At 45.6% G+C, this 19,893-nt stretch overlaps 1 protein-coding gene across 7 annotated transcripts in view; it reads left to right on the top strand.

Annotated features, from left to right (window-relative positions):
- Positions 1-271: 271 nt before the first annotated feature.
- Positions 272-19,893, top strand: part of DCAF4 (DDB1 and CUL4 associated factor 4) — a 185,848-nt gene continuing 166,226 nt past the window's right edge. Inside the window, exons 1-3 of one of the 7 annotated variants that reach the window (XM_086937072.1) lie at positions 272-419; positions 7,538-7,627; positions 15,548-15,642. In XM_086937072.1, the coding sequence (XP_086793198.1) occupies positions 7,539-7,627; positions 15,548-15,642 (184 nt within the window). In that variant the 5' untranslated portion in view covers positions 272-419; position 7,538. Of the gene's footprint in view, positions 420-7,437; positions 7,628-15,547; positions 15,643-19,893 lie in introns of all 7 variants that reach the window. The other 6 variants (XM_086937073.1, XM_086937074.1, XM_086937078.1 and 3 more) reach the window with 6 other exon arrangements.

Here is a 19,893-nt window from a genome sequence, read left to right on the forward strand (position 1 = left end):
GAGTCGACAGTAAATAAATCACTAAAGCTGCTGCTGAAAATGAGGTTCGAAATCCAGAACTTGTGTAACAGATGACAATTAAGCTACACCACTAGCTCGACCCCAGCAGAGCATAAGCATCCACGCAACAAAAACAAATCGAAAACAAAACTATAGCTAACAGGAAGCATTTGCTACGGAACACCGGGCCACGTGAGGCTGGGCAATCACTTCCCGTGAGAGATCGAGACGGGCGGATAGTGCGTCATACGGGGGCGGGTCATTTGTCTTAAACCAATCACTGGAGACATGCGTGTACCACCATCCAGCTGACCCGTCGGAGTACCGATTGTAAACTTTTCAATCATGAACGAGTAGTTTTCGTATGGGTTTTTAAGTCCGGTCTGCACGTGCACAAATTAGAGTCGAAAGCAAAGCAGGTAGGCAATCAGTTTGTAATACCTTTTTTTAAGGTCGGAGGGTTGGTGTGTGTGTTCAGTTTAAAAATAACACTTTATCGTCTTGTTTAGCTCTGAGACATTTTTTGCTGTCCTGGGTTTATCGTTGTAGGTCTTATAGTTAGGTATTTACTTTAATTATTTTCGTCTTGCAGCAGCCCCACCCTCTATATCAGGCATCTAAGGGATGGTAGTTCAAGTTATATCTCACCCGAGGTGTAAGGTCTGTGCCTACCCCTTATGCATTATTAACCCATTGTACCATGTGATCAATATTAACTTAAAAGCAAGCACTAGCAACGCCAGTATAATGTGAAGCATTGCAAGTAGATAGCATGGGGATGCAAATGTATTTATGTGGAAAATTGGCATAGGTTAAAAGGTGAAGTAACAGTCAAGACAGACCTAAAAACTATGTACATGAGTTACTACCCTTCTCTTATCTGTGCTGCTGCTAGAGAAAACCGCTTAAAAATTGCAGTTATCTAGGACACTGTAATAGCATGATAGTGCCATGTGAGCCAGTGAAATTTCACCAAGGAAAATCAGAAAAGAAATCGGATCAGAAAGTTCAAGCTCAGGCAGCTGGATAAATAAACGCAATGATCATACGTGTGTTGGGCAAGCACTTTTTTGTGGAAGCACATAACTTCTGCCCAATCAAAACATGCACTCCTGGGTCCTAACAGGTGGGCGGAGCCAAAGCCCCTCCTGGAGATTTTCACATAATTAAATAATTGTCTGACAACAACTGCGTGATCAAGACAGGCCATAAAAAGAATTAGTTCATTTGAGGTGATCTAAATATTATGTTTAATAACAGACAAAATATTGTCACTTGATATTACCCACTTGACAGCTAGGGCGGCACACATTTGCTGCCACCCTGCTTTCCCACAAGTCTCCCGATAGAAATGGTACTCAATCAATCTATCAATCAGAGTACTTGTAAAGTGCGCCACTTACACGTGAGGGACAGCGGCGAGGGCGAGGCTGGCGGAGCGGAGTTGTCGGGTGTGGAAGCTGAGCCTGCTGTTCAGGTCGGCTGGTCCGGTGTTGTGGAGTGCTTTGTGTGCGTGGGTGAGGAGCTTGAAGGTGATCCTCTTGTCAACGGGGAGCCAGTGTAGGTCTCTCAGGTGGGGGGTGATGTATGTGGCTGTGGCGGGGGACGTTGACGATCATTCGGGCGGAGGCGTTTTATGATGCGTTGTAATCATCGTGGGTGTTTGGCTGGGATTCCTGCGTAGACGGTGTTGCTGTAGTCCAGTCTGCTGCTGACGAGAGCCTGTGTAACTGTTCTTTTTGTTTCGGTCGGGATCCACTTGTAGATCCTGCGGAGCATGCAGAGGGTGTTGTAGCAGGAGGAGGAGACGGCGTTGACCTGCTTAGACATGGAGAGGGAGGAGTCGAGGATGAATCCTAGATTGCGTGCATGGTCGGTGGGTGTTAGTGCTGTTCCCAGTGTGGTCGGCCACTAGGAGTCTTTCCAGGCTGAGGGGGTGGGTCCGAGGATGAGGACCTCCGGCTTGACCGAGTTCAGCTTCAGATGGCTGCTCCTCATCCAGTCGGCGACGACCTTCATTCCCTCGTGGAGGTTGGTTTTGTCGGTGTGAGGGTCCTTGGTGAGGGAGTGGATGAGCTGGTTGTCGTCGGCGTAGGAGATGATGTTGAGGTCGTGATGGCGGGCCACTTGTGCGAGGGGGGCCATGTAGACGTTGAACAGCGCCAGGCTGAGGGATGAGCCCTGGGGGACGCCGCAAATTATGTCGGTGGCTTCTGATCGGAAGGGTGGGAGGCGGACGCTCTGTGTTCTGCCGGTGAGGAAGGACGTGGTCCAGTCAAGGGCCTTCTCTTGGATTCCGGCTTCTAGGAGGCGTGTCTTTAGAGTGCGATGGCAGACCGCGTCGAAGGCGGCCGACACGCCCAGGAGGATGAGGGCTGATGTTTCGACGTTGTCTCGTTGGCGCCTGTGGCGGCGATGAGGGCTGTCTCAGTGCTGTGGTTTCGTCTGAATCCGGACTGGGACGGATCCAAGATGTTGTTGTCTTCCAGGTGGCGGGCCAGTTGCATGTTGACGATTTTCTCGATGACCTTTGCCGGGAACGGGACAGGGAGATGGGCCGGAAGTTCTTGGGATCCTTGGGGTCCGCTTTGGGCTTCTTGAGGAGGGCGTTGATTTCGGCGTGCTTCCAGCTTTCCGGTAATGTTGCTGTTTCGAAGGAGATGTTGATGACCTTCCGTAGTTTGGGTGCGATGGCTGCGTCTGTTTTGTTGAATACGTGGTGTGGGTTGGAGAGTTCCTTTACGATGCTGAAGAGCTCTTTGCTGTCGTGTGCGTTGTTATCCAAGCGGTCTTTGAAGGAGGATCTCTTGTCTAATCTGATGAGGTGGTGGTGTCTGCGGGTGGCGTCCTTGTGGGCTGCGTGGTTGTCCGGTGTGCGTTCGTGGAGCCATGTCTACTTCAGTTTCCGGCATGCACGTTTGGAGGTCTGGAGCTCGTCGGTGAACCAGGTGGGTCTCTTGTTGGCATGGCTGTTGGAGGGTTTCTTGAGCGGGCGAGGGTGTTAGCACAGCCGTCGATCCACTGTCTGAGGTTGCGGGCTGCGGCATCTGGGTTGGTGTGGTCAGTGGGTGGGTTCTTGGCGAGGGAGGTGATCAGCTGGTCTTAGGTGACTTTGCTCCAGCAGTGGCGAGGCAGCTGTTGGGTGCGGTGGTGCGTGGTTGGTTTCTTGAAGGTGAAATGGATGCAGCGGTGGTCGGTCCAGTGGAGTTCGATTGGGTGGTCGAAGGCGACGTGGGAGAATGTGGAGAAGACTGGATCCAGCGTGTGGCTGGCGGCGTGGGTGGGTGCGGTGATGAGTTGTCTGAGGCCGATGTTGGCGATCAGGGTGGCGGAGTTGGCGTCGTTGTTGTTCTCAAGGTGGAAGTTCAGGTCCCCGAGGAGGATATAGTCCGTGGAGGCGAGTGCGTGGGTGCTGGCGAAGTCGGCGATGAAGTCGCTGAATTGAGCCCAGGGTCCGGGGGGTCTGTAGATGAGGGTTTCTCTGATGGTGGTGTTGGGGTCGGTGTGGATCCGGAAGTGCAGGTGTTTGGCGGTGTTGAGTGTGTCGTCTGCGTGGGTGGTGACCTTGAGGGTGGACTTGTGGATGATGGCTATTCCTTCTCCGATTCCGTTGGCGTGATCCCTGCAGGTGATCCTGTTGCCGTCCGGGATGGCTATGGCGATGTCGGGCGCAGAGGAGTCGTTCCACCAGGTCTCGGTCAGGAAGGCCACGTCTGGGCGGAGTTATCGAGCAGATCTCAGTGCTCGACAGTGTGTTTGCATGCGGAGCGGGTGTTGAGGAGTATGCAGCGGAGGTGGTTGGGTCCAGTCCTTGCAGGTTTGGGGGTTCTGTCGCAGGTGAAGCTGCAGGTGTGGCAGGAGAAGGGTCCGTTTCGGAGCGGCCTGGAAGCAGGTGTGGTTTCGGCCGTCGTTGAGTGCGTGGAGGGTACTGGCGTCGTAGTGGATTCTGGTGTTTGGCGTTCGCGGGGTCCATGGGTTCTGGTGCTGGGCGCGGACGGGCGCAGACGGGCATGCCTTCGGAGCGCCAGTGGCCTGCATTTGAGGTGGCTTGGGAGGGAGGAGCAGCTGGGAGGCGGGAGTGGGGAGGCGAATGAATGTGCAGGGGGGCGGGGCCGCAGAGAAACAGCGGCGGGAAAGGGCCGGATCGGGAGCGGCGGTGGGAACTGGCGCACAGGGCAGAGGGGAAGGGAAAAAAAACAGGAAACAAGGAGGCAGCAAGGAGGAAGGAACCAGGGCAGTCAGGTGGCGAGCAGCGGCGTGGGGGCGACCTGCCTGCAAGCAGGGTCAAAGGTCGCTCCACTTGTGTGGATGGTCCTAGCACCTTCGAGAGCAAAGGGCCCGAAATGCAACATTGATCAACAAACTTTTTCTACTCCCATGCCCAAAATCCACAGCTAATAGCTTTGCTGATGTCTCAACTTTGCATTTTGGGATGTTTCATGTTGCAGAAGACACCTCAAATGTTCTCTTAGAATACCCCTCCTTGTGACTTTCTATAACTAGTAATCACTTTTAGCTTGGACTAACCTTTCTGTTGGATATTGCCCTGGCCCATACTTCCAGTTTTGGAAGTAGTCTGTTGAGACTTCGTCTCTCCCTTTGCTTTAGAGCATAGCTGCTCCAGCACTTTGGTAATCCTGTTAGCCAACCACTTGTCATCCAACACTGCATCGCTGGATCCTTCTGACAAGTATTGCCAAGCAGTGTGGCAGAGAGGCTCTCCCTTTAGTCCCCTGGTCACCATCAACAGGTTTAAGTAATGACAATCTCTGGTCTCCATACTTCTCACCTAATCAATCCAATCAAACAACACACCATTTATCCAAATTGCAAATGGTATACTGCCTGCTCTCTTGCTCTCATTGAATCTCTGATGGTTCTAAGCTGACTTCAGGCCAAACCAGCTGATCAGAGCATCCTTCATTTGATCGTAGGTCATTTGATTAGCTACAGGCATTCTCCAAATGTCTGCTGTTCCTTGTTTTTGGCAAGTGACTCTGTAAAGTAGCTGCCTTTGACACATCATAAAAACCTATACTCTACAAGTGATCTCAAAACTTACAAACCATTCCACAATATCCTGGGTTTTTGCATACAAGTGCGCAAACTCTTTTGGAACCTTTACAGGTACACTTGCTGAGTTAGAGTTAATAGGTTTTTTCTAACAAAACTGTCTCTACTTCAATCCTGAGCTTTTCCTTCTTGAAAGCTGTCCAGTCTCTCCCGACGACCTCATTCTCTTTTTCTTCTCTTTCTAGTTCTTTTTCTTGCCTTTCATTTTCCTCTTTCCTCACGGGCCCTATTCCTGTTTCTCACCTGCTTCCTTTCCTCTTGTTTCTTCTGTAGTAATCTCATCTTCTCCATCTTGAATTCCCGGCTTTCTCCTCTTGCTCGGCTTTAGCTTTTTGAAAAGCCAACTGCAAGTTTAGGATCTCAGCCAGGCTTAACCCACCCAAGAGAATAATTCCTGGTTGTGGTGACCCTAGTACCCTTAAAGGGGGAATCTTTTAGGGGAACACATATGCGGCGAGTACTGGGAAAACCTGGGCTAGGGTAGCCAGACACTACAGCACTTCCCTGAATTCCTATCATAGTATCCTCTCCAGAGTCCATCACACTGTCTTCCCTGCTGCTCAAGTTCGCTAACTGGTCTTTGACAAAACCAAAAAGAATCAAACTATCGTTCTTTTTAGGGGGCCTCCAACCTCTACCAAAACACAGAGACTTTAACTGATATAAGAACAGGGGGTCTGGATCTACTCCTTCCAACGTTGTAACTATCTTTGTACTATGCAGGCGTACTGTGTTTAAGCCAAACCTATTGTTCTGTTCATGAAATTTTGACCTGGCACTTGTAGATCTCACACCGTTTGCCACCAGTTGTCAGACCCTGCTCAGGGGCTTGACAGCTTTTCAGGGGCTAATGGTCCCAAACATTATGGTTGAGGCTGTTTCCCACTGGTGGAGGCTCGCGTATGGTCTGATATCACTCTGTAGGCCTTGGCATCACTGAGCAAGCGATCCTGGCAGTTGTGACCTGCTACTGGGCTCACGTGGACTCTCGTCACATCAGTTGCATTCCAAACCTAGATCAGTGCGCACAACGAGTCAGTTGCTGCTGCATCGTTGGCTGATACACACGGCAAGACAGATGCAGCCTTGACCTAGATCAATGCACTGTGAAAGGTAGATTCAGCCTGCCTCGAGCTGATGTGTGGGTGTGCACAGATTTTTATGGTTCTCCTCTGGAACCGCAGAGAAACTGCAAGGCCCTCTGCAGTACATGTTGGTCCTAGTTCCTTTCTCTGAGGCAGTCCATTTTCTGTGGATCCTCTTCAGGCCAGGAACGCACCGGGATTCTTCTGGACCATCTCTCTATCTGCAGAACAAGAAGCAGATCCTCAGGTCCTCCATCAGAAAGTACATTCATCATATGATGTAACCTATCTCTGGGAGATTTCAAACACCGCCCCGGTCACACAGCAATCCTCTGCTCTGGGGAGCATTCACTTTCTTGGTCATAAAGAATTTGGAAGTGGAAAAAAGTGGGTTCGTTTGGGTCACACTTGTATACCTATTTCCTAGGCACTATATTTATCTTTCTTAATGCCCAGTTTTTCTCAGATTTAAATTGTGCTGTACATCAATGATTATTAGCTCGCCTCTATTGACTCAAAATACCTGCCTAATTTTTTGGCGTTGCAATGTTTGTAACAGCTTCTCTTGTTCAAGTCAGTATGCAAATCATTTTATTCATATATTCATGAGTGTTTAGTCTATGAACTCCCTCAACTGGATCTTTACTGTAATGTAATAAATTCATCATCCGGTTTTGTTACATCCTTTTATTTATTATTTATTTTGTCTTTAGAGTTAGGATCTTTATTTAACTGGATCTTGTGCCTCTTTTTCGATATTTAATGACAGCTTTAGTAGTAGAACATCAAAATCTGTTATACCCATTAGACACCTAACATGCACTCATAAAAAATGTTGATGGTTTTACAAGCTCTGTTAGTGTCTCACTGATCAGTCCAAAGTGCTTGCCTAAAACCACCCAAAATGGTGTATTGTCTGTGAATGGCTCTGTTACCTTCCTTTGCACCACCCTCAAATTGTCTTCATGGTCCCACTTTTATTGTAGTCAACTTAGTAGGCACTTTAGGGAGAAGTTAAGGCATCAAAGGGAACCTTGTGTACTATACAAAAAACTGACAGTCCCTCTCTTCAACAGGCCCTTCTTCGGAATTCCTGGCACTTCTTCATAGATAGAGAGAAAGAAATAGTGTGAAAACAAGCTAACATCTACCTATGTAGATCAACTTTTACTGGTTCAGTCAGCTGCCTCCACATTGTCTGCGAGGAAGGTGTTTACCTTTCTTGTTTCTTACCAGTGATTGCTGATCTGTTGTCTGACCCACTGTTCCTTATTGATAGCTTTGAGATCACTGCACTACCTAAGAGAAGATGGTGAGGAGTGCACACCTTGCGAGAAGATCGTCTCTTATCATTAGTTGTTTGCCGTTTTTCTTTAAAGCATGAAGCGCAACAACTGGAGAGAGGAGGACCAGAGGCAAAGCCCCAGCCCTCGTGGAAGCAGAAAACAGAAATGGACACCCAATCAAAGGTAATTATAAAACATTAGGAACAAAATTAAAATATGTTGTTATTTGTGGTGTTCCCCAGAGAGCCATCTGCCATCTTACTAAGCACTTCTTCCTCCAAACTGAATCGCTGGAACCAATGTGCTGAGTACCGACAGCCAAACACAAAACATAATTTATTTTAATTGCTGAAGATGCAGCTTTGTTTGCTTGCTTGGGCCCAGGTGCTATTCTCCTGAAGCTGAAAGGAAGAATTGTGCTTCTTTCGACCACCAACTTTTTTCGTTTCTGAAATCTGTGAGGGCTAAAGGACTGCAGCAATCATTCAGGCTTACCATGTGAAAGAGGAAGCATTCGTTTATGTGGATCAGATGGGGAAATTGTGGATAGGGCTTTGTAGTACACTGTGGAACTCTTTGGCTGTGCCACCAAAAAATGCCCTCCCAACTCTCAGCCTCATATTCTTGCAGTTGTGAGTTCAGTTTGTGTTTTAGTTTGGGTTCAATTTAAATATTAATACTAACATTACTGAAGAAAGCACCTCAATACAACGCCTCTCTCACCCACAATGATGGCATCACTGTATTCTTATGTTTTCATTAGCAGGCTTTAACTGTAGCATGGGTTCTGCATCACGCGAGGCGTTTAATTTCATGATCGGTGCTGAATTGTTTCCCTGACTCATGTGTGAGCATGGATGCTAATGTAGACTATCTTTGTTAATTGCTAAGAATTGAGTGACTATTTCATTAATGTAAGTATTCCAGAACTAGAATTTAGGAATTTTGCACAAGGTTCTCTCTCCAAGTTAATAAGGAGAAGACAGAGATCCTTCTCTGTAAAGTAGGGAAGATCTCCCGAGGACTGCCAAATGATTTCTGGCCGACAAATGGAAACGGCCCACTGGACCAGTCAGTGCTGTACGGAACCTCGGGGTCAGTTTCAATGAAAAAATTAACCTGGAATCACATGTAAATAAAGTAGTGGGAGCTTGCTTTACCCTCATTCGAGGACTGCGCAAAATACTGCCCTTGCTGCCGGTCCTGGCAAGAACGACAGTAGTCAGGAGCATTATTTTAAGTCGTCTTGACTACTGCAATGCCCTACTTTTGGAAACCCCAGGGTTTTTGATTGCCAGGCTCCATAGTGTACAGACCATAGCTGCAAAGCTTGCGCTGAGCCGACCACGCCTATCGTCAACAACACAGGCTTTAGCGGAGCGTCACTGGCTTCCGGTAGCAAAAAGGATTTTGTTTAAATCCTTGTGCGTAACGTTTAAGGCCTTTCATGGGCAAGGAACTAAGCCGATCGAAGCCAGCTTCCAATGGTACGTACCAAATCGCAATCTTCATTCTGCATCTGCCTACCTGGTCAGGGTACCAAAGACAAAGAGGGCAACCATGGGCGGTAGAGCCTTCAGTGTGGCAGCTGCCCGTCTCTGGAACAGCCTGCTCCTGGATATCAGGAATACACGGAACCTGCTGCTTTTTCGCAAGAAAGTAAAAACTTGGCTCTTTCCTAAATCCCGCCCCCTGAGTCTCTAGCTCTGTACCTAATATCTGCCTAGCGTTGTCTGGTCCGTATGTAGTCTTAGCGCCAGGATGCCCGTAGGGTTACAGTGCGCTCTACAAATGGCAAAAATAAATAAATTAGGTTCCGGCTTTATTTTGTGCAAGCCTACAGAATGTTTGTATGTGCAAAATTGTCACATATTTTCTGCCCATGAAATTAGGATATTTGACTGTTCTCTGAATGAATGTTTGGGCTGACAGCAAGAGGCTTCTGCCGGCTGACCTTGTATAGCTCTCTGCTTCTGGAATTCGTAAATAACAACAGTTGTTGCTTTCACCCTCATTTTCAGTCCTCCTGGAAATACAGTTTCTGTGTTTATCATCTCACTTTCTTCATACACTTCTTAAAAGAAGACATTGATAAAAGCACCTAGCAGAGGGGCACAGAGATGACCGGTTGGTGGTAGAGATACTGTCGAGAGGGTAACCTAGTTGCGACCGTCTGGCTGACAAGTATGAGGGGGATTTGAAGGGGCTCTGCAATTTAATATAGATATAGTAATATAATGCCACAAGGGCAGTTAGGGTTTTTGTAACCAATGGATTATTGATTTGGGATGGACAGCGTTTGAGTTGTATCTTGTATACAGTCTTATCTTACTTTTAATTCTTGTGGTAGTCTGAATTATAATCACTTACAAAATTTCTAAAGGAACAGCAGTTAATACATTCTCATCATTATTCAATCCTAGTTTTGTGGGTGCACCTATTTTGTGGGTTCGGGTCTTGGCCGTTTCTCTTTTACCTGCAAAGTGTTCTCTGGCAGGTTTGTCATATTCAACCCATCCCTATGTCTCATGAGCATGACTCTGTGAGAAACGCTGTCGCTTTCCTTTTCTTTGAAATGGACGGGTAATCCTGTGAGGTTAAAGAAAATCTGCCAGATGTGATCTCCAAATTATTGTGGTTCTCAAAAGGCTGACAGTTTTTTAATCTCATGTTCAATGCCACCTCATGTTCACCTCCCTACTGCATCTGTTTTACAGCCTTTGTAATCCCCATGGTCATAGCACTATGTGAAAACCTTAAATGTAAAAAAAAAAACTTGTTTCTGAGTGACCCACAGATCCCTTGTGGAAACTTTTCATGAATGAGGAATTCATTCCAGCTTCCCAGAGCTGTTTGGATGAAATGGCAGTGTTGTATTGCAGCAAACTATATATCAAAATCAACATATGGGATTAAGAGAATCAGTCACATTTTGTATTCCAACTAGTGACTAGTCTATGTTACTAGTAGATCAAACTTTACATTAGTCAGTTTCATGGTACACTATTCTACCATAGAGCTTGATCAAAATAGGCCTAACATCATTTGCTATTCTCACAGCAATACCTACATTTATGTCTTTAATTTTATTTACAACTGAAAGCATCTCTTGCTAATATAAGGATTCAGCAAGCCAGGAATCACTTTTACACTGAATAAAACGGCCAGCTAATTGGAAATTATGTAACTGCTCGATTTAACAGAGAATGTCTGGCTGTTCCTGTTAGTTTAAGCAATAGACGGATAGTGAACAGCTCATGCCTGCCGGTGCAGGTGGGGCAAGCAGTGAGGTTGTAGACATGGATGGAGAGCATGCTGTCCGATGGCAGCTGCTAGAGTGCGCTTGCATGGACCACCCTCTCTGTCCTTCCCTCGGACTGCAACTATGCATGCCATACCACGAACAGGTACTGTATGTATGCAGCACTCTCTCTCACACCCTACTCTTAGAAAACGTGGTGGCATGCTTTAAATCAAAGTTGTACCTTCAGATCTTTGGGAGCGGAAACATCTGGCAGCAGAGCCAAGCCTCTGTTTCAGGCACAAGGACATGCATACACCCAACCGTGCTCTGCAGAACCATTGCCAAAGCCAGTTGCCTCCTCCCCACATGCTAGAAAACGATGCACCTGGACAGACTTTGCCCCTCTTGACCAGACACCTCTGCTGTCAGCAGTCCATTGCCTGTTTTGAAATGCAGATTGTGTTTAGAACCTGCAATAGTTGATGGCATACAAAACATATTTATTGCACGGACGACAAAGCCTGTTGCTATCAAGGCCCCAAGTGTTGTATAGCATTTTAGGACCCTAGTGTAATTTTCCCGATTCATGCCCTTATCTAGGTACAAATCACCTTGCCCTTATACAGGCATAGAAATCATAACCATATTTAGGCATAGCCCATGCAGTCCAAATACAGGCATGGATACTTCCGCTAGTTTCGAAAAGCCACAGCGATCTTTTGGAAAACTCGGCTTCAGCAGTCAGGGTCATCCCATTGCTTGAATATTGATTTGTCCAAGAACTCATGGAGTTTTCAAAGAACTGCCAGTCCCTTGGGGTTCTTTGATGATGTTATTATGTCCAACTTAACGTCAAACCAGGCACCTTCAAGGTATAAATATGCCCACATTTGCCCTAGCAAGCACACGGTGGTTTGGAGCAGTTCGACTATCTACTTGCTCGACGCAGCTCGCTATAGCAAGTGCCGAAGGAAGCCGACCTTCCAGCTGATGCCCTGACAGAGACGCTGCCTTTCTCTCGCTGAGAATCCAGCTCCAGTGTTTCCAAGCTCCCCTTGCGGGGTGTTGGGAAATCGAGTCCCGAGACAGAGAGGTACCAGACCTCCTTCATTCTAAAACCAAGGTACGGAGCTGATTAGACCCTAAGAGAAATCTTGGATAGATTCTTGGCAAAGAATACTAAACCTATGCTACATTATACTTACTTCTTCCCTCGTACTAGACTTAGGTTAGGTACATTGGGGTTGGCGTATTTTAGAAGCACCAGTTGAGTACTTTTAGTCTTTGTTATTTATGTATGTATTTTATGGCTTAGAAACCATACCATGCTTTTACAGTATTATTTTATAACCCTCTTCTCGCTGTATGTATTATACTTTGCAGCCAGTATTACGATAGTAGCAGTTCATTTCTTCAGCATGAGAAAGAAGACTTTTCAATAAATCCTTTTATTGAAAACGCCCGTCTCTCTATTTCTCTACACCTCTGGTAAAACTAAGGATGCACGATTGACTGAGTAAAATATCTATCTATTGTTTCCACGACTCTGAAGATACGTTTTATTCTTGAGAAACAAAGTTGCCATGTTTATGCGGTTGTCAGAAACTAATCCCTTCTTGTTTATTCGCGAAAGTTTTTAGTGACCTCTGAGCTAGCTGGCATTCACAATTAAGTCTAACATACTCAATAGAGACCTACGTCTAAACTATCGTTTATGTTATTCCAATGCGCAGAGCTATTGGGAATATAGGAACTACACTACACGATGAACTCTGTTTCTTAGTTAGATGGACAATACAACAATGTGGAAGTGGGGTCTCAATTATTGGAAGTGGAACTTTCCACAGAGGAGATTGTGATCACCATTGAGAATCACCAACCAGGGAAGGCCATGGGCCCAAACGGTATACCCATCGAGTGGTACAAAAGAAATAAGACATTACTCACACCTCACCTCGTTGTCAGAAACTAATCCCTTCTTGTTTATTCGAGAAAGTTTCTAGTGACCTCTGAGCTAGCTCAATAGAGACCTAGTCGACCTAAGTCCTACGTCAATTCTATAGGATATATTATTCTAATTACCAGAGCCTATTGGGAATATAGGATATACACTACACAAGAGAGTTCACATTTGTGAGACCCACTGACTACAAAGATGTATGTGCAGCAGAAACATTAAGGGTGATCAAACTATCTAGAACATGTCTCAAAAAGATGCATCAAACTGGCCCGTGTGGTGTTCTTTGGAAGAAGCAGAGAAAACAAATGCAAGGAATGCACAAGTGGCAGGAAGCAATGGGAGGAAGTGGCGGATGGTTTATTGAGGTAGCAAGATAATGAAATGAGGAAAGAAGCAAGCGAAGAGAAGAAGAAATGTGAAGCAAGAATAGGAAATAGAGAGATAGGAAGGAAAGAGCAGAAGGGAAGCAAGAAAAGGAAGAAGATTGAAGAAGGACAACTTAAAGAAGTAACATTATTTCAGCTATACCATACTGTTTGAGACCATTGGATGCAAGAATGTTTTGAAATGGCCTTTATGTTTCCATTCTTGAGACATTTCTTTCAAAACCTAATGAAACGCTAGCAAATTACTGTTGTGTTGGCGATGAGACGGATCCTGCTACGATCTCCATTGTAAAAACACAGTGAGGTATATTTCAAGGACATTTTTGGTCACCTCTTCGATTTTACCTTTCACTTAACACAATGTGCAACATCATCATTGATCATTCAGCACCTGGTACAGTGCATTAATCATCACAGGTGAAGAAAGTGGCATGGCGCAATGTACATTATACACCAGTGTATTCAGGCTAATGAGCTGTGTGCTTTTGTGGCCCAGTATGGTTCAAACAAGTTCTCATTTCTGTACACAGAAAGTATATTTCCACGTGGAAAGAAAAAAGCATTCCTTTAACTCTTTGGAATATAGGGGGTGAGCTTTTTTACACCCGATTGGCGAACTTAGTCATGCATTTTCTAACACTTGAATTTAGTGTGCACCTTGAGTCTGAAATACCCATGAATCTAAACTTTGTTGGTGTCCATCGAATTTTATCACAGAAATCCCACCCTAATGGTAGATTTTGTGAAGTTGTAAATTTAAATCACTCTTATAATAAACCTCAAACACTGATTCTGTAAATGTCAAAGTCAATCCATCGTTCTGCAGGCCTAAGTGCGTTCATGATCCCACCCGTTAGAATGGATGGTAATATCAAGGGCTGGACTGTGGGTCTCCTCTCTCCATTTTGGCTACCTTTTGGAATGGCCAATCGCTTCCAGTAAAGATTGTCTCACCCTATACAGAGATATTATGATGAAGGTGTTTCTCTATAGAAGGAAAATATCTTAAGGGCAGAAAAACCTTGATTGGAGCTCAAGCAGAAGAAGACGAGCAAGGCACCAGAACCACACTGAGACAGAGTAGTCGTGAGCCAAGCAGCAAACAAACTTTCAGAAAAATTCAACAGGAGAACTACTAAATGGAGTATCGAAAACAGGCTCTGGGGAACATATTGATTAAAGAGGCAATTAACGTAACAAAAACAAAACTCCAAAAGTGTAGTGCTTTACGCATCTCTTCGCAAAGCCCTTTATATATTGTCTAGACCACAAATTAAAAGGCCAGGGTCCTTCTTGGATTGGTAAAATGCTAGAAGCAAAAATAGGAACAACGGTTATCTTCGATTGGTTTTATACATCTGGTGTGCCACATGTCTTTCCTCACAAATCATGATGTAAGCTTACATGGAGACAAGGTAAGTCACAATTGTGTAAATTATATTTTTCCTGTCAGGGCAAATTATTATCTAGCAGACTCAAGTTTTCAGGAGATGGCTCTGAAACACTGCCATGACTCTATGGGATCGGTCCACCCACTGCTGCCCATCATAACGGGCAGGGCCGGACTGGGAACAGAAATCGGCCCTTGAAAACTGCTCAGCCAGCCCCCGAATTTGCTACAGGGGGCCGTTATTGCCGACCCCCACCCTGACGACCCACCGGGGAAATGCCAGATGCCGCTAAGGCCAGTCGGGCCCTGATAATGGGTAACTGGTGGGAATGCTACATTTCTTACGGTTTCATTGGACCCACACTTCACCTCATAACGAGGTCCAGCAGGCTAAAATTGGTCTGGTTTACTTGTATGTTTTGCTGGTGGGGCTCTGCCTGATAGTTTAAGCTGGACTGTTAGTATTGGAGCAGTACCAAGACTGTTTTGTATAGAGCTGGTCTCTGCTTAGAGTGGAATAGCCAACAAGGAATAAAGAATTGGAATGTCTCAGGAGTAATTCCAGGGCTGAGATTAATTCAAGCATTTCACTCATCACTTTTTTGTTTTTCTTATTATATGCAAAGTAATCCTTTTAGTCTTTGCCATGCCAGTATTTAAGAAAGGGGGCATAGTATTTTTAGATTATGTGTTATTTAATATAAAATTACATTTTAATGTTTTCATTGTGAATTTTTTGGTTACAGTTTCAGATCTTTCACCTGCTTTAAAACCTTTTGCCACCACTCTGACTGTATCATGGGAGGCTGAGCCATGGACTGAGTCCCAGTACCTTTGTGCAGCCAAAGGGACATTTACATTTTATGACACACTAGTTCTTTAAAAAAAAAACAGGTCTTGAATAAAGAACCAGTCACCACTAAACAGAATCAGCCAGTGGTGGTAGTGTTGCTGTAATAAAGGCACACACAAGGGTGAGCGGATTAAACCAGTTGATAACTAAAGCCTTAAGAGTAGTACTAAGAAGTGTGTCACTTTTTATTAATAGTTTGTCAGTTTACATTTGACAAAGAATGTATTTGTCTGTGAATGCACAAAAAGGGATGTGATCTTACATCTGTAGGTATGAACCCGATGGGCCTTACCACTCTGCAGCAAGAAGGCCATGGACTGAGGAACCCACCTCTTCCTCTGCTTCTAATCGCTATCCGCCACCTGGTAAGTAGCCTCTTTGGTCTCAATTAGAAGTGCCTTTTAATTCTGGTAAAGTCGATATCACTAGTTACTAGCCCCATCAGTGTTTTAGGTCTGTGGGAACACTTCAGTCCATTGTATTTTTTTTAAACATATTTTGAGTTTTATAGTATCAATCCATACATCACAATTATGCGAGGATCTTGTTACATATTCATGTATAACAAGGCGTTACATTTTAAAATCCACAGTTTGCACAGATATGCACATGAACTTCTATCTTTACAGTACTTATTATGCCTTCAGCCATACCATGTGTTATCATTAGTATAGCATAAGGCAATACATACAATAAAACCCAGAACGATACCCCAACACCCCCCCTCCCCTGAGGTCACGGTCTCTGTCTACCCGTTACACACTGTCCCGAAAAACACAGTGGGCATCTACATCATTAAAATGTCTGGTCCGCACACTCTGCATCACATTAAGTCCCATCCTTGCTCTATTGCACACACTCTGCATGAGGTATTACTGTACTAAACGTCCATTTCCTAGGTAACAGAATCTAAATCATGTGATCACATCCCTTCTAACATAACTTCCCATTCAAGGCAGATCAGGTTTTTTCGCAGGCCTCTGATTTCTTCTCTGCACCTTCTGCGCCGCCTCAGCGTAGCAATTCTGTGTGCCAGGCACGCAGTTCCGGAGATTAACGAGATTTCCACCTTATAGCGATATTTCTAATAGCCAGTATAAATGCAAGGCTTACAAATCAGTATTGCACTTTATGGGTAGTGGCATGAGGATGTAACTCCAAAATGAACTCCCCCAGTGTATCAGTAATGGCGAGCTGCGAGGTCGATTCTGTCATGTGTTGTACTGTATCCCAATATCTCCTTAGCTTCGAGCACTCCCATACCATGTGTATAAAGCCTGCTCCTTCGAAAAGACATCTCAGACATAAGTGTTGTGTTTGGGGAAACATCTAGTCTTGTCTGTTCGGGGTTAAATATGCACGATGTAGCACCATCATTTGAATGAATTTGAATTTGGCATTGCGTGGGATTTTTCTGGGGTGTTCTAACACTCTCACCCATTCCTTCTCCGACATTTCTTTCCCCATATCTAAGTCCCACATGGTCTTAAGCGTTTGTAGGGAGACCCTCGTGTGTGTACTAATACCAGCGTACAACCTTTTAACCATATGGCGCCCACCACCCATGTAATAGACTATCTTAATCAATTCGTTCTCTGGAGGGGCTGTTCTCTGTGGGGCCCAATGCGTCTTAATAAATCAAATCCGTGCTGGATGCATTAAGTACAAATGCGCCGGAGCGCCAGTCTGATTTATAAACGTTTCATGAGCCATTAATGTCTCTTCCCCAAACAAATCCGCCACAGTACTACTACCCGCATCTAGCCAGGGCACTAATCTGCAATTTGCAAGCCTACGACTTGCTAGTGTGATACCTAATAATGGTATATTCCCTGCGTACCTTTGCGTCGTGTGTGTATATTGCAACGCAGCTCTCCAGCACCGTAATGCCTTCTGCAGTAATGGGGGAAGATCTCCTGGGGTCCTATTACCGGGCAGTAACAAAGCGTGTAGTGATCCACTATCCAAGTCTGCAGCGGTATAGTCGATTTCTTGCAGGTTGCGACCCGCCGTCCAATACGACAACCACTGCAGCTGACAGGCATAATAATAAGCACGAAAATCAGTCACTCCTAGGCCCCCCGCCCTAGTTCCGACTTGTAGTTTTTTTAGGCTAATACGTCGCCTGCCCTTACCCCAGATGAGATCTGTAACCAGAGTGTCGAGTGATCTAAAAGTATGTCGCAGCACAACCAATGGCAATTTCGGAAAATAATAGAGCAATCGCGGCAACACACCCATTTTAGCAATAGCCGCTCTGCCCGTTATAGAGAGCGGCAACGAACCCCAGAAAGCGACACTAGCTCTCAATGCTCTGATTGGTTTATTCAGATTGCCCTCCAACATGTTTTCGTGTTTTCTATATATTTATATGCCTAAATATTTAAACTTCGACTGTGCGACCTGGATACCAGTGCCTCAGATATCTACCTCTGCAGTGCCCTCCCGCTCCACAAAGAAAAATGCATGTGTTTTGGTGGTGTTTATAGCCAGACCCGATACACGTTCGAAACTGTGAAACGTCTCGAACAGCGCAACCAGTGGTCTATGGAGATCAGATATGTACATGAGGATATCGTCGGCGTATGCCGAAAATAAGTGAGTCGAGTTACCTATTCGTATCCCCCAATCTAGGAAATCCTGTCATAACTTTAGGGCTAGTGGCTCTAATGCTAATATAAAAAGGAGGGGGGGACAACGAGCACCCTTGTCTCGTCCCCTTATGTATGGTATATTCCTCTGATATATGTCCACCCGTTCTAGTGAGTGCCGTTGGGGCCCTGTATAATATTTGTTTCCACGTTATGTATTCTGTCGGTATTCCACATTTTTCCAGTGCCTGGAACATAAATTCTCAGTGTATGGTGTCGAAGGCTTTCCTAAGGTCCAGCGAAAGACAGCCGGCATGTTGATAACGCTTCGGGCCTCTGTTAGCAAATAATGTAATTTCCTTATATTAAGGGAAGTGCTGCGAGCAGAAAAAAAACCTGTTTGGTCTATATGTATCAATTTGGACAGATGTGGTAGATGTCTGTTTGCTAATACTTTACTTAAAATTTTGTATTCCGTGGACAGCAGCGCTAATGGCCGGTAGTTTGCCATATCCGTGTGCTCTCTGCCCGGCATTGGCAGCGTAATGACCAGGGCTTGGGATGTCGTAGTAGGTAGAAAGCCCTTTTACCACACCTCTTTATACAAGTCTACTAAATGGGGCACCAGGACCTCTGCATATGTGTCATAAAACACTTAATGGGAAGCCCATCAAGGCCAGGTGTTTTGTTGCGTGGCAGCCCCTTCATCGCTACCCTGATCTCCTGTGGTGTAACGTGTCCTATAAGTCCCTTTCGCAGTGGTTCTGGAATTGTCGGACTGGTTAGGGTGGACAGAAAACCACTATTTGGTTCTCATCAGGGTAATTAGGTACCCCATATAATATGGCGTAATAGTCGCGGAACGCCGCGTTAATCTCCCCTTGAGTGGAAACTATGTCCCCATTGCCTGTAATAATCTGAGGTATGACCACTGATTGGGGGTTGTGGCGTATAATGCGAGCCAATAATGCTCCCGCCTTGTCGGCCTCGCTGTGGGTACGTTGTGTGAATGCCTTATAGTCTGTGACTCTCAGAGATTCTAACAATTCCGCGTGGCGGATTTGCGCCTCTTGTAGAGTGCCTTTTTTCTCTGCATCCATAATTGCCTCTTTTTCTAGCTTACCCAATGTCTCCTCCACCTCGACCAGTGATTTATGCAATTCTTGCCTTACTCCCACCGTCGTACCAAAAGCCTTCCCACGTACCACCACTTTAAATGCGTCCCATTCAATCAATTTATTCGTGGCTGTATTACTGTTGTGTATAAAGTAATGTTCGATAGTGGTAGAAAGGGTATTCCGGAAAACTTGGTCCTTCAGGAGTTGTGGCCAAAGGCGCCACGTTGGGACTGATGTGGGTATCCTACCCCATGTGATGATGGATTCCAGGGGATTAGGATCTGAGAAGGTCTTGGGGAGATAAGGAGTCAGTCACCTGCATCGCTATCCCGCTGGAACAGAGCAGCCTATCTATTCTGGTGTGGAGGTCGTGTACCACAGAATAATATGAGTATTCCCTATGTTGTGGATGTCGCATCCACCAGACATCATGTAAACCCCACCCCTCTATCCATCTTAGTAGCGCCTCGGCTTGTTTATGTACCCCAGTGCCCTCTACTGGTGGGTGCGACCTATCCAGTGATGCATCTAGTACTACATTGCAATCACCTCCCAATATCCATGGATATGCCTTTCAGCCGCTAATGCTCCACTCAACGTATTCCAATATTGGTCTTGTTCGTAATTAGGGGCATACAAATTCCCAAGATCACCAATTGGCCGTCCAACGTCCCCTTAACAAGCACATATCTACCCAATTTGTCAACTCTCTGCTCCTGCGCAACAAAAGGCACCCCATGTCTTATCCAAATCGTGGCACCTCTGGCATAATTAGAGTAGAGGGTGGAGAACACTTGCCCCCTCCATTTCTTCCGGAGTTTCACAACCTCAATTTTTTTCATGTGTGACTCTTGCAGGTAGACTATTTGCGCCTTCCGGCGCTGCTATTGGGCATGTATTCTGTGAC

Source organism: Lissotriton vulgaris, chromosome 9, assembly GCF_964263255.1.
Source record: "Lissotriton vulgaris chromosome 9, aLisVul1.2, whole genome shotgun sequence".
NCBI classification, from domain to species: domain Eukaryota; kingdom Metazoa; phylum Chordata; class Amphibia; order Caudata; family Salamandridae; genus Lissotriton; species Lissotriton vulgaris.